We start from the raw sequence: 12,782 nt of genomic DNA, 5'->3' as shown, positions 1-12,782 counted from the left end.
TTTACTTAAAATTAAAGCGCATATTTAAAGTTCCGATAACTTAGTTTTGTAGTTTTATTTCTGATATATTTTGATCATTTTTATTTATGATTTGTTAATTTTATCATAAGATTTATTTTGTAAATAAAATATATAGATTTTATTTTAAATAATTTTTTTCCTATAATTAAGACTTTCTCATGTAAACCCTTATGCTTCTCTATGATAATTACTCAAATTAATGTTTTTATCAAAATATAATTTATGATTAGAAATTCTTCAACTATTCGTGCCTTATATATCGTCTCCAAACTATAAATGATACTGATATAAAGCTCGTAACTGCAAAAAATACCTAAAATATCTAAATTTCTATCATTTATTCTATAAAAAATATAAATTTACTTGTACTATAAAAAAATGCACCTTTTCAAGATTTTTGGCCGGAAAACAAGACACCCATGAAGGAAGAGGCGGTAACTTTGATTGATCTTCTTCTGTTTCATCATATTTACAATGTATATTTAATCGATATCGAGGATTTTTATCACATGGTGGTATCTTATACAAATTAATCCATTTTTCTCCAAAAAGAAACCAACCGTGATATTTTCTGGGCATAAGCTACATTCCCCTATTCTAAAACATCTAAATGGCGTCTTTTCTTCCAAAAAAAAGGGAGTTCCAATATCAAAAATATCTTCTTTTGTAGGAACAAAAGGTACCTTTATCTTTGGCTTTCTATGGTGAAAAAAAACAAGAAAAACGAAAAAAACAAAAACAATGACAGACACTTTAATAAAAATACTTCTTTTTGACATAATTCTTGTCTTATTTATCCCTTTTTACTGATTTTATTTTTATACACAAAAAGTTGAGGTTACTTGACCATCGTAAATATAATGTTAACGTCGAAAAAAATGAAGATGAAAATAACTAACCATTCTTTAGGAAATAATGCTTTATATTACCCTCCATATGTATATTTATATATTGTTTTATATAATACTTTTTTTTCCAGGAAAAAATGGTGCATTGGAAGGGAATAAACCTTTTTTTCAAGAACATTTATTTATAAAGCCAGTTTCTTCTAGTAATTTGCTTGCATCGTTTAGATTTAACACGTCATCAGATTTTGAATGCCTTCCTAAAGTTCCATATGTCTTTTCGGGGGATTTAGAGGGGTTTTTTCCAGGTTCATCTCGACTTCCACGTTCTTTAAGATATATTATGGAAGAAACACATACATATGAAGTTCATCTTCGGATGACACGTGGGAAATGGTCTCACAAAGGATGGGGAATGCTTCCTGATAGAGGGGAATTCGCAGGAGGGACGGGTATTGAGCTTTGGGCGTATATTGAAGGAGATACAGAGGAAATGTAAGGGAAGGTTTAAATTTATGTAAGTATTAATGATGATTAATTAGTGTTTGGAAGCGATGGAATAAACTAACGAATGCATTTTCTGGGATTTTTTCTTCTTCTATTGGTTCTATGGATAGTACACGAATAATTATACCCATTTTGACGTTTGCAAAAGACAAAAGACATGCAGAAAGATATGAATTAGGTGGAAAAGGTTATTTGTTACATGGATCGTTACCTCAGGAAACCATATGTACAGAGAATTTAACACCTTTTTTAAAATTATTACCTTGTAAAGGTCGTGCTGGTATTTCTACATTGTTAGATAGCCATCGACTTTTTGATGCAGAATGGTATTCAATTTTTTTGGATGTTGTACATTTTTGCGATAAAGATAAAAAGGGATTGTCAAATCTTGTTCAGGGTGTTGATATGGTTTTGAATATTGAACGTGCAAGTCGTAGAGATGGTAATATTTTGATTGATATGTTTTATATTTATTAATAGTAAAGAATCCCCTATTCCGAGACCAAAACCTCTTAATGAAATTGTATGTGATAAGACAAGGAATCATATAAAAAATGATTCATGTTTTCCTTTGGATAATCCTTCGAATATGGAATGGTCTTTGTCAAAATTGTTTGGGCGGCCAATACAAGGGTCATGTTCCTTAGACTTTGCACCGACGGAAGTTGTTACTGTTGCTCATCCTTATGAAAGGGTAATTTCCCCTGCGCCTAATACTATTTTGGTTGAAGAAAATGTTATTTTTTCAAAATATATGATATCTGGTATGTTTCTTCTTGATATTTTTTTCCTTTTAATTATATAAAGAGCCTTTCCTTGATATAACAATGGCTTCAAAGGCATATAATGCTCAATTTAACGTAACGAGTGCTCCTCTTTTTGTAGAGCGTTTTTTAACACGAAAAAACCGGATTAGTGTGGTTATTTCGAATCCTCATTCAATAGAATTTCAGATCATATATTTAGAAGTCTTTCCTTGGTTTATGAAACCATTTATTCATACTTTAAATGCACGTATTTTATCGTCTAACACAAGATATTCTCCAAATTTTGAGGATATATATTTTCGACCATCTATTGATAGGAAATGTGGATCGTATTTTGAATTGCGTATGCATATTCCTTGCAATTCGACTATCGAAATAGTATGGGAGTTTGAAAAAATGCTTTTGAGATATGCAGAATATCCACCAGATCCAAATAGAGGAGTCAGTATTGCGTAAGTATATTATTTTACAATTTAAATTGTATTTATTGAATCATTAAATAGACCATCTATTCTTACAGTTTTTAATGCAGGAGATGAGATTAATAAAACTGATCCAATTGCTGTAATTCGAACAACTAGTCTTTTATTAACGCTTCCTACCCCAGACTTTAGTATGCCCTATAATGTAATTGTCCTAACTAGTACTATAATTGCGATGTTGTTTGGTAGTATGTTCAATTTGTTAATTCGAAGATTTGTTTCCCTTGAAGAAGCTAAAGGATTAAAAATAATGAGATTGAATATCCTTATATTTAATCTTAAAACTATGTTTAAAAAAATATTTGTATATAAAGTATAGAATTATTATGGTTAATTTTACGATAATTGTTATGAATTAAATAGATTTTATGTAATATTATATTTATTGTTTAAATCATGAACTTAGTATTTATAAGTTACATGTAAAAATATACCTATAAAAATATATTATGATCACCATTTTTTGTCCCATCTTGAAGCCATAGGTCGAGGATTTGATGAATGAGATGTATTTATCTGGCTATGTTGATTTTGATGCTGAATAACTAACTGTTGTAGAATTTTCGAATTAGATATAAGCTCCGGGTTGGATAGAATACCCGGATTTGCACTTAGTATAGACTGAAGAATAGCCATATCTGCATTAGAAAGAGATAAATTATTTGGAAGAGTGAGCCCCCCTAGAATTGGAACAGTAGGCAATGGTGTTATCGGCGCTGGAATGCCAGTTCCTTGATGTATAAGTGGGGTATTATTTAATTTTTTCCATTCATTAGTGTTTTGAGGATGATAAGGTATTTTATTGACTGGAGGTACAGTATTGGATATTTTATTAACAACGAAAACACCAAAAATACATTTTTCTGTTCTTTTTTCATTTGAAATGTGTATTTCGTCCATAAGTTGAATAAATTCTGGTAATTGATCTGTTGGAGAAAGAGGTATAAGGTAAGCATCTTTGACTGCTGATGTTGTAGGTTTTATGACGCCATAACGTTTTCGAGAATAAAAATAATTGTACAGTTTTTCAAACGATGACAATAATTCTTTACTTTGTGGCTTAAATGATATTACAATTAATTCTTTTGTTGAAGAAAATTTTTGTTGACAAAGATATTCTGTTGATTTATCCATAGATATTCTTCCATCAATAACAATTTTATCCTGAAGAATCTCATTCCAAGGCCGTGTTGGAGAAATAGTTGCACCTACTACTTGTGTAGCTGTAGCATTAAATTCAGCAATAGATGCCATGGAAAGTTTTCCTAACCAGATAGGTTGAGAAATATTTAGTTCAAATGCACTATAAGACGGAGAATAAGGTGGAGTATTTGCATTGTCATTATCATCGTCAATCATTCTATCAATATCTGAATCAAAATCTATCCTTGAAGTTTCTTGAGATTGAACGACTGGATAATTTTCAGATATATGAGTTGTTCTTTGAGATTCAATATTACTCCAAACATCCTGTATATTAAATGATTCTTTAGATGTTGCTTCTTTTTTATCATTTTTAATTTTATTTTTTTCTATATCAGATTCATGAGTTTTAGAAATAGTTTTTGATTTTTCATGGATAGAATTATGTTTTTGAGATAATGCAGATGACTCATCTAGATCATTTGTCGGTTCGTTCTGCGGTTTTAAGGAAAAAGGGATAGATGTTTCAATCTTTTGTTGCATGGAAAATCCGCTAATTTCTTGATTCTCTATAATTTCTTCTCCTTTGTGGGTTTTTCGGATTCTTGGTGCCTCCGACTGTTTTAAAACAGAGTTTTTAGTACTTTGTGCTCTTATGGATTCTGCCAACAACTGTATCTCTGAATTTGCCATTTCTTCGCTAGTCATATGAACTAAGTCTTTTGGCATAATCTGTCCTAAAACTACTCGTGCACGAAGCTGTGGATTCTTATCATCCTTAAGATTAAAATGAAGTGTACGAAATCTTTCTTTATATTTTGGTGTCAAAATATATTTTCCTTTTTCTTCAATAGAAAAGTCTTTAAACATGCTATACTCGATCATAAGTGCAAAACGTTCCCCCACTTCTTCTGGTGTTTCATTTGTTCCTAAAACATAGCTTCCATCCTTTACAAAATCTTTAATAGCTTCCACAAAAATATTCAAAAACGATTGAGAGACATGTTTTCGTGTAACATCTTTTAATTCTTCTAGCTTCTGAACAGGTGCTTCTATAGGTACGTGACTAAAAGTTTGTTTTAACACCGGTGGATTCATTTGTTTTGAATGTTTTAAAGTTGTGTTTGTTTTTCGGCCATGTAATGCCTTAATAAAAGATTGGTCATGTGAAAGACGTGAAACTTTTGCTGGAGGTTCCTTCTAAGTTCACATCAGTTATTTAATGTCATATAATACATATAAATGTCTTCTAGAAAATTTATTCATACCTGATCTTCCTGTGAATTATAATCAGAATCCGATGTCGAAGGTGATGGTGTTTTTTGTTTCGAATCACTATTTTCTTCCTCAAACGATTCATCCAAAGTTTTCTGATGCTCTTCTGATACCTCCTCAATGATTGTTGTTGTTTCATTCGATTTTTCATTTGATTGTTTTTTCAAATGTCCTTTTGATAATACTGAAACCGTTAAACAAAAATACTTTTTCGAAATCTAACTTCTACCTTTTTTTGAAGTCTCTTTTGAATTTTCTTGACCTTTTTTAGTTTGTGATGTCTTATTAGACCGATTATTAGCCTTTCTTTCCATTGCTTTAATTTTAGATACTGTTCCTTGTACATTATCCTTTTGAAGTTGAGGATATAAATCAGGCTGACATTTCTCACACTAAATATGACTTGTAAGTACCCTTTTTGCCTCTTTTTATTCAAAAACATACAAAATATGTCTCTGGAAGACTTTCTTCGTTTAAAAAACCCATACATAAAATATGTTGCCATGTCGTGCATTGTTCACACTGAACCATAATACACCCATCATCATTTACCGCTTTGCAGATACAACGAACTCGCTCATGCATAGGAATTTCCGGATCTTCAAAAAATTTTGGCCGATGAAGGCCCTTGTTTGAACGTTCAGATCTACGCAAATTTTGCACTATTAAAGTGTTAGATCCAGAACAATATTTTCATTTGATGTACTGATATATATAAGAGCTAATAAACTGCGTTTTTAAACTACAAAAAAGTTGATAATATAGACCCAAGTTTTATACTTAATCGTTTTTGATACTATATTTTTATAATTGTATTTCTGAAATAATAACTTTAAAATGCTTACCTGTCTTAATGGAAGAATTAGATCCTGTTTTGGGGGCTATATGCGTCTTTTTTCTGGACTATATGCGTTTTTGCTTCGGATTCAGTATGTCGAAAACGTAGATGCGAATATATCTCACCTTAATAAACGTAACTAATATTTAATAGTTCATTTCAGTTTATCTACAAATTTATCAACCTATACATGTCTTACATAGACCTTATATGTATTTTGTATGCATTTTGTCTTAAATACCTTATATATTTTTTAAATATTTACAAAAAAAGTTTAGAAAAAATGTATTAAAAGAAGCTTAATTGATATTAATATATTATAAACTATATCTTAGTTGTAGTCAAGAATAAACTCTTGGCGTATATATAACTGCTTATTATTGATTATCATCTATTGTCATTCATATCTATAATCTCTTGAAAAATTATTTTAATATATAATTTAAAATATTTATTATTTTTTTAAAGATTTTATCCCTATTTTTCATATTATAATACTTAAAAATAAAATATTTTTATTGAGCATTGTATAATTTTATTATTTAAAGCGTTTTAATATAAAAATAGCTTTATATGTTTGATTTTATTAATTAGTTATGCTTTTGCTTTTATATCGAAAGTTAATATTATTGATTTAAAGCGTTTATTTTTTATTAATTTTTATTACGTGTGGACGTGTCTTAATATTTCAGAGAATTCGATTTCTTGAATTTGTATTTGCGGTTTAGTATTTATCCTTTTAAATGAAAGAATTGGATTGTTTCGATAAAAAAGAATGTCGATTTACACGTCTTTATATGTCAGCAGCACCCGAATTTTTAATTGATGGTAAATGTCTTTGATTCTTTAATTTTCGTCAATTTGGTTTAGCTGCTGTTCCAACATTGGCATTACAAGTCGAAGAACTTACGCCAATTCTTATTTTTCCACGTAAAACATGCTTAGATACATTATCTAAACATTCTTCATGTTCTACTTCAGAATCGAATCTTTGTTATCAAAATAATTCGTTACGAATACAAAATACAATGTTCGCGGAATCTGGATCATCGCCATTTTTTAATCGTTTTTTTAATATACAACATAATTTTTCTGAACAAGGTTATATCTCATTTCCTCCATTGGATTTTTATTCTCAGGATAAACGTTCATCATCCATATATAATTGATTTTTTCGATAAAATGAGTTTTATTCAGTATTCAACGGTGCTTTGAGAAATGGTAATATTAATATTTTTTAAAAAATTTTATTTTCTTGTACTCTTGTAGATTCTTTTATGTCCCTTGGTTCATCCATATTTCCCAAATAGTTCTATATGATTCTTTTATCTTTTCTTCCATTTCTATTATTGCTTTTTCAAATAATTGATTCATATCTTCCAATATTGTTTTTTTTACAAATAAAATTGCAATATCAAACCGAGAACAACAAGACAATTGTTGAAGAATACCAAGGCTTTGTTTCCACCATTTAATTTTGTCTTTTTCTTGTTGATATGCATATTTAATTGCATGTAAAAAGGTTTCTAAAAAAATACCTTCTAATCCTGCTGTACCAAAAAGATGTGGTAGCATTACATAGTTAATAGAAAAAAAATACATAAGTTTCTCCTGTTTTGATATTTCTGTTTCTTCCATTGTTCGAAGTTTTTGTTCAAGTATTTGTAATGTTGGTATCACTTCTTTTGTTGATGTTTTATATTTCAACCCATTTAATGATGGTTTATATTCCTTTGTATTTGAATTATGTTGATACTCATTTTCTGCCCATGAAGGCAACGTTTCAACTTCTTTAATAGCAATTGGTATTTTTTTTACCACTTTTTCAACTTTTTCATCTGTACAATTTATTTTAGTTTTGTTTAATAAAAATAATGCTTCTTGAACTGTCTTATTTTTCGGATCTTGGATTAATGCCAGGTTCCAGTCTAATATATCAGTCTATCTCTACCTATTCAGAGTCTTTTAACCTTCTTTTGCAGCTTTAATATTTCCTTGTTGTTCATAAGCTTTTCCACGCCGGAAAAGTGCTTTTAAATTATAAGGATTCCTTTTTAATGCTTCCGAACAATCATTTATTGCTTCAGACCATCTAACATATATCAATCTTTTAAAAACACTGAGATCCTAATCCTACCGTTTAAGTTGAAGATATGTTTGTGCACGGTTTGTCCAAAGTCGCTCATCATCCGGAGCTTCCAAAAGTGCTAAAATCTTGTTAAAAACAATATAATTTTTTACCCTGTTCCTATTAAGAGATACCTTGCGTATATAAGGCTTCCGCTGCTTCAAAATCTCCTTTTAAATATGCTGCATCTGCTTGAATTTTTCCTGTCAGTTGAGCCATGAAAAACTCGTACGATCTCTCTATACAAGATATACTAAAAAAATATATGTAATATTACAAGTATCCTGATACGTTATTATATTTTTGTTTAATATAATTAGATCTAACAAAAATATATTTATATTTATAAAATGAAAAATAGTAAATTTAATAAAAGTAGTGGTAAAAAACTTAAAAGAATAAGTATTTTAAAGATACTTAAAGGTTTTTAATAAGTCTTATATATGTTTTTAACTTAATATTTTAATATTTTTTTTAGATATAATTTATACTTAAGATTTACCGCTTAGAAAATCTTCAAGAAATTCTATAACTTTTAATATAATAAAAAGAAACTATTTAACATACTTCGTCTTGTTTTTGAATATTCTAATATATTTGTTTGAAGATTAGAATCTTTTAATGGACTCTTAAGTTGTGCTTGTAGTAAATGAGTTTTTTCTAAATGAAATGTCTCTTCTGCATGCTTTTTTAAAAATGTCATTATATGTGTTTGTTGTTTCCAGAAATTAAGTGTTTCCTGTATATTTGTGAATTAGTATAATAATATGTATTACATACTTGATATTCCGCATGTCCCTGAAAAATTAAAATATCAAGCTTCTTAAGATCTGTAATATGCTTATTCTTTCTATACGCGTTGCGCAATGCCGATTTAACGGTTGACATTGCAACATCGAGTTGATACATTTGAACTACAATTGGTATTGCTCGTTGCCATGCTCTATATTGTTTTAAAACCCTTTTTTTTGCCTCTTCAAGGGTTTTAGATGCTGATGTACGAATAGCTAGTGCTGCTGGTTGTGTTGATGACATTTTTTTATTTTTTTGTGTTTTATTCCAATGATATTTTTTTATATTATTTTTATTCTCTTTATTTTTTTAAATATTTAGGTCTCTTATACTTCTTTTTGTTATCTCTATTAAAAATAGCCTTTATATATCTTTTAATCTCTATTTTTTAAGATTTATTTCTTTTTTTATTTATTTAAACATAAAAATTTAATAAACCCTTATTTTAAATCCTAATTTTCGAATAAATTCTTTTTCTCTGTTTGTTTTTCTTTTGTTTTGGTGTATTGGTTCTCTAATTTCTTATGTTTTTTTTTGTTTTTTTCCTTTTAACTTATTTCATAAAAATGTTAACGTTTAGTCCTTCTGTCAAAAATACTGTAAAATGACTTTAATTCATCTTTCTTTTGAACGTTATTTTATCCAAAATATTGTTTCTAAAGAAGCACCTATTCTGGTTCTTCATGGGCTATTTGGCTCAAAAAGACAATGGAATACGTAATGAATGTGCATTTGAATCATTTTTATTGATTGTTTTTAGTTTTTGCAAGTCTTTAAATATGCGAACTCATCGCAATCTTTTTGCTCTTGTAAGTTGAGTATATGAAATAGGCTTTTAAAGATATTTTTTTATTATCTTTTAAAAAATGCTATATATTAAAGGGCTGATTAATGGTTCTATGAATAGGACCTTCGTAATCATGGAGAAAGTCCTCATTGTTTACCTCATAATTATGAAGCTATGGCAAATGATGTTGTTGAATTAATTGGTCGTCAATGTCTTGATCCTGTAATTCTTCTTGGTCACTCTATGTAAAAATAATGGATTGTTTATTATCTATCTAAAAGTTATATTAAGGGGTGCTAAAACATGTATGGCAGTTGCGTTGATGTATCCAACACTTGTAGAATCGATGATTCTTCTAGACAATGCACCAGTTCATACATCAGTTGATCCTGTACTTGTAAAATATATAGAACAGATGCAAGTGGTTCAAAGGGCATGTGTTAAAAAGAAAAAAGAAGCAGACAGTTTATTGCAAGCATCAGTTGAAGTTTTGAGATTGTAATAGATAGAAATAAGATGCTAAGATTGTGTAGGATATTAATGTTAGACATTTTTTACTTTCAAATCTTGTTAGAGATGGAAATCAATTACGATTTAGAATTCCATTAAATATACTTGGACAATCGCTTCATCATGTTGCTGGATTTCCATTTGAAGGCACATATTCTGGTAGAACATTATTTATACGTGGTAGTAGAAGTCGATATGTATTGGATTCATATTTACCAACTATTCGTAAGTTTTTTCCCAATTCTCATGTTGTAACACTTGACGCTGGTCATTGGGGTTTGAAAATATAAATAAAAATGCTTTGTTAATTTGAAATAGTACATGTTGACCAACGAGAAGAAACATTACGGACAATTGAAGCATTTCTCCAACACATACCATTAGAAAATGATAAATTTGATAATAAATAAATAATTTTTCATAAAATTTCAATAAGTACTTCTCGGCACTAAAAAAATATGCTGATACAAGTTTTAAAAATAGTATTTATATAACTAACTATTTTATTACTAAATATATTTCCATTTTTTTACTATCAAACTGAATCTAAAATTTCTGGTTCTTTAAAATCCTTTGATACTTTTAAACCCGTGTCTTCAACTGATTCTCCATGTAGCTCCAAAAGACGTGATATTTCAACACGAGGAGCTTTAAGAATTTTAACCTTTCGAATAAATACCTACAAAAAAATTAGATAGCAATTAATAAATAAATATATACACATTTTGAAGCGGAAAAATCCCTTGAGTAGATTTAGTAATTTCTCGGCCAATAACTTCCGGAATAAATTTTTGGACAAGTTCTTTCAATGAACACGATGATGCTTCTCTTTGAATAACTTCAAACATTTTTTTTCGAATTTGTCGGATCTGAGAACTCTGTGCGTATGTTGTTTTTTTAATCTGATTAGCTCGGCGCTTTGTAAATCCAATCACAAATAAGCGTAACACATATCCATCCGTTGTTTTAACATCTTGGTGTGCTTCAATCAACGTTTGCCATCTTCTAACAAGTGATCGAAGCTTATCCGACGTCATTAACATTCCATAAAAGTTCGTCAAACAATTTTTTCCTTGAACCTCAGCAATTTGCAATTTAATTTTTCTAAAGGCATGTTCTTCATCTTTTTGTAAATCTGCTAATGAAACTTCAATTACTCGTCCTTTTAATGAATCATTTGCATTTTTAAGACCCGTTGTTCGATTAACTAATGTTTTCCCAATATCTCTGACTTCAAAAATAGACGGTGCCTTAAGATCATACCAATCCTAATCTTTATTTAACTTATTTGTAGTAAAATATATTTTGTACTTTTCGTGTAAAAGGATCAATTATTTTCTTTTTAATTCCCTTTTTTCCTTTTGAAAGTCTTTTATTTTTTCCAACAGCTTAATTTTCTTATTAATTTTTTAAAAAAAAAATTAATAGAACTTACCCATTTTTTATGAAAATCTTGAAAAAATATTAATATTGATCTCGAAGACCGTCGCAAGTTTGATATTAAAATTAGGTTTCTGAATGGACCGGTTAGGGCAGGTTTAGATCGGCAGTTGAATTATTAGATGAAGTATTTTCTTGTATGTAATTCTTTGTTTTGAGTAAAAGATAAGCAACAATGAATAACGTGCTTATGCTTATTCTTCCAATTGTTTTTTATTGGGTTTTTTCATTTTTCTTTTTTATTCTTTCTTTTTTGAAAAATCCAAAGATTGAAAAGTATAAAATTCATCAGGTATCAAATGGAAACAGGGTATCTTGTTTTAAGGTTATTCGAGATGTTTTATTTCAGCAGTTTCTTCAAATAATTATTGGGTACATTTTTCTTTCGAAGACATTGGAACCATCATCTTGTATTTATTTTGATAATTATATTAAAGGGTCTAGAAGGGTTTTTTTATTTTTTATTCAATTTTTTTTGGCATTGGTTATTTTGGATACATGGCAATATTTTTTTCATCGGTTGATGCACTATAATTCTACTTTATATCGTTATATTCATTCTAAACATCATGAATTATATGTACCTTATGCTTTTGGTGCACTTTATAATCATCCTGTTGAAGGGCTTTTAATGGATACAATTGGAGCAGGATTAGCTTTTCAATTGAGTGGTCTCGGAGCAATAGGTGGTTGTATATTTTTTTGTTTTTCTACAGTCAAGACAGGTATATTAAATAATATGTATTTTTATACATATGTGTGATATTTTTATAAAATATTTCTTATTAATTTAGTGGATGATCATTGTGGGTATGTTTTTCCGTATGATCCTCTACAGCGTTTCTTTTATAATAATTCTAAGTATCATGATCTTCATCATCAGCCGTATGGTATGAAATTTAATTTTTCACAGCCATTTTTCACTTTTTGGGATCATTATTTTAATACATATAAAAATGTTGAAACGTCTAAATGTATTTCGTCTTTAACACCTGAGAAAAAACATACCTAAAGTGTTTTCTCTATATAATGTTGAATTTTATCTTTTTTATTAATATATAGTTAATTTCTCTAGAAGTGTTTTTTAAAGTGTAAATTATAAAAAATAAATGATGAAAGTTATTTATTGACTAAGCTGAATTGTTTTTATTTCAAAAAAAAAATAAAACCTATATCTAATTACTTTAAATCAATATTTGCTATAACAAATAAAAAATCAGGTAAATTATATGATTTTTACAATACCA

The 12,782-nt window shown here is 28.7% G+C and overlaps 9 protein-coding genes across 9 annotated transcripts; 4 read left to right on the top strand and 5 right to left on the bottom strand.

Annotated features, from left to right (window-relative positions):
• Positions 1–262: 262 nt before the first annotated feature.
• On the bottom strand, positions 263–800 carry PNEG_02557 (hypothetical protein; the record flags this gene model as incomplete). The annotated part of the gene is made up of 3 exons (XM_007876379.1): positions 263–334; positions 385–540; positions 582–800. 3 exons carry the CDS (start codon positions 798–800, stop codon positions 263–265), a joined length of 447 nt encoding a protein of 148 aa, XP_007874570.1.
• Positions 801–936: 136 nt separating this feature from the next.
• On the top strand, positions 937–2,941 carry PNEG_02556 (hypothetical protein; the record flags this gene model as incomplete). Its single annotated transcript, XM_007876378.1, has 5 exons — positions 937–1,361; positions 1,409–1,815; positions 1,859–2,137; positions 2,181–2,592; positions 2,644–2,941. 5 exons carry the CDS (start codon positions 937–939, stop codon positions 2,939–2,941), a joined length of 1,821 nt encoding a protein of 606 aa, XP_007874569.1.
• A 134-nt stretch (positions 2,942–3,075) lies between these two features.
• On the bottom strand, positions 3,076–5,625 carry PNEG_02555 (hypothetical protein; the record flags this gene model as incomplete). Its single annotated transcript, XM_007876377.1, has 4 exons — positions 3,076–4,965; positions 5,034–5,224; positions 5,270–5,432; positions 5,485–5,625. The coding sequence occupies 4 exons, from the start codon at positions 5,623–5,625 to the stop codon at positions 3,076–3,078; spliced, it is 2,385 nt and encodes a 794-aa protein (XP_007874568.1).
• A 996-nt stretch (positions 5,626–6,621) lies between these two features.
• PNEG_02554 (hypothetical protein) lies at positions 6,622–7,086 on the top strand (the record flags this gene model as incomplete). Its single annotated transcript, XM_007876376.1, has 2 exons — positions 6,622–6,706; positions 6,749–7,086. The coding sequence occupies 2 exons, from the start codon at positions 6,622–6,624 to the stop codon at positions 7,045–7,047; spliced, it is 384 nt and encodes a 127-aa protein (XP_007874567.1). The 3' UTR covers positions 7,048–7,086.
• A 67-nt stretch (positions 7,087–7,153) lies between these two features.
• On the bottom strand, positions 7,154–8,225 carry PNEG_02553 (hypothetical protein; the record flags this gene model as incomplete). The annotated part of the gene is made up of 4 exons (XM_007876375.1): positions 7,154–7,806; positions 7,849–7,970; positions 8,016–8,085; positions 8,141–8,225. The coding sequence occupies 4 exons, from the start codon at positions 8,223–8,225 to the stop codon at positions 7,154–7,156; spliced, it is 930 nt and encodes a 309-aa protein (XP_007874566.1).
• Positions 8,226–8,428: 203 nt separating this feature from the next.
• Positions 8,429–9,341, bottom strand: PNEG_02552 (hypothetical protein). The gene is made up of 2 exons (XM_007876374.1): positions 8,574–9,341; positions 8,429–8,532 (listed from the first exon to the last, which is right to left on the bottom strand). Exon 1 carries the CDS (start codon positions 9,039–9,041, stop codon positions 8,709–8,711), a length of 333 nt encoding a protein of 110 aa, XP_007874565.1. The 5' UTR covers positions 9,042–9,341; the 3' UTR covers positions 8,429–8,532; positions 8,574–8,708.
• Positions 9,342–9,378: 37 nt separating this feature from the next.
• PNEG_02551 (hypothetical protein) lies at positions 9,379–10,534 on the top strand. Its single transcript, XM_007876373.1, has 5 exons — positions 9,379–9,515; positions 9,559–9,830; positions 9,877–10,072; positions 10,119–10,371; positions 10,414–10,534. The coding sequence occupies exons 2-5, from the start codon at positions 9,760–9,762 to the stop codon at positions 10,503–10,505; spliced, it is 612 nt and encodes a 203-aa protein (XP_007874564.1). The 5' UTR covers positions 9,379–9,515; positions 9,559–9,759; the 3' UTR covers positions 10,506–10,534.
• Positions 10,535–10,615: 81 nt separating this feature from the next.
• Positions 10,616–11,536, bottom strand: PNEG_02550 (40S ribosomal protein S1; the record flags this gene model as incomplete). The annotated part of the gene is made up of 4 exons (XM_007876372.1): positions 10,616–10,774; positions 10,818–11,363; positions 11,407–11,483; positions 11,531–11,536. Coding segments are annotated over 4 exons (773 nt in total), but the record flags the coding sequence as incomplete, so codon positions are not given.
• A 174-nt stretch (positions 11,537–11,710) lies between these two features.
• PNEG_02549 (hypothetical protein) lies at positions 11,711–12,547 on the top strand (the record flags this gene model as incomplete). Its single annotated transcript, XM_007876371.1, has 2 exons — positions 11,711–12,260; positions 12,330–12,547. The coding sequence occupies 2 exons, from the start codon at positions 11,711–11,713 to the stop codon at positions 12,545–12,547; spliced, it is 768 nt and encodes a 255-aa protein (XP_007874562.1).
• Positions 12,548–12,782: the final 235 nt, after the last annotated feature.

The sequence above is a fragment of the Pneumocystis murina genome, assembly GCF_000349005.2.
Source record: "Pneumocystis murina B123 chromosome Unknown supercont1.11, whole genome shotgun sequence".
In the NCBI taxonomy this organism is placed as follows: Eukaryota; Fungi; Ascomycota; class Pneumocystomycetes; order Pneumocystales; family Pneumocystaceae; genus Pneumocystis; species Pneumocystis murina.
Note: the sequence above shows the minus strand (reverse complement) of the source record. Positions and strands in the feature narration are given on the sequence as shown.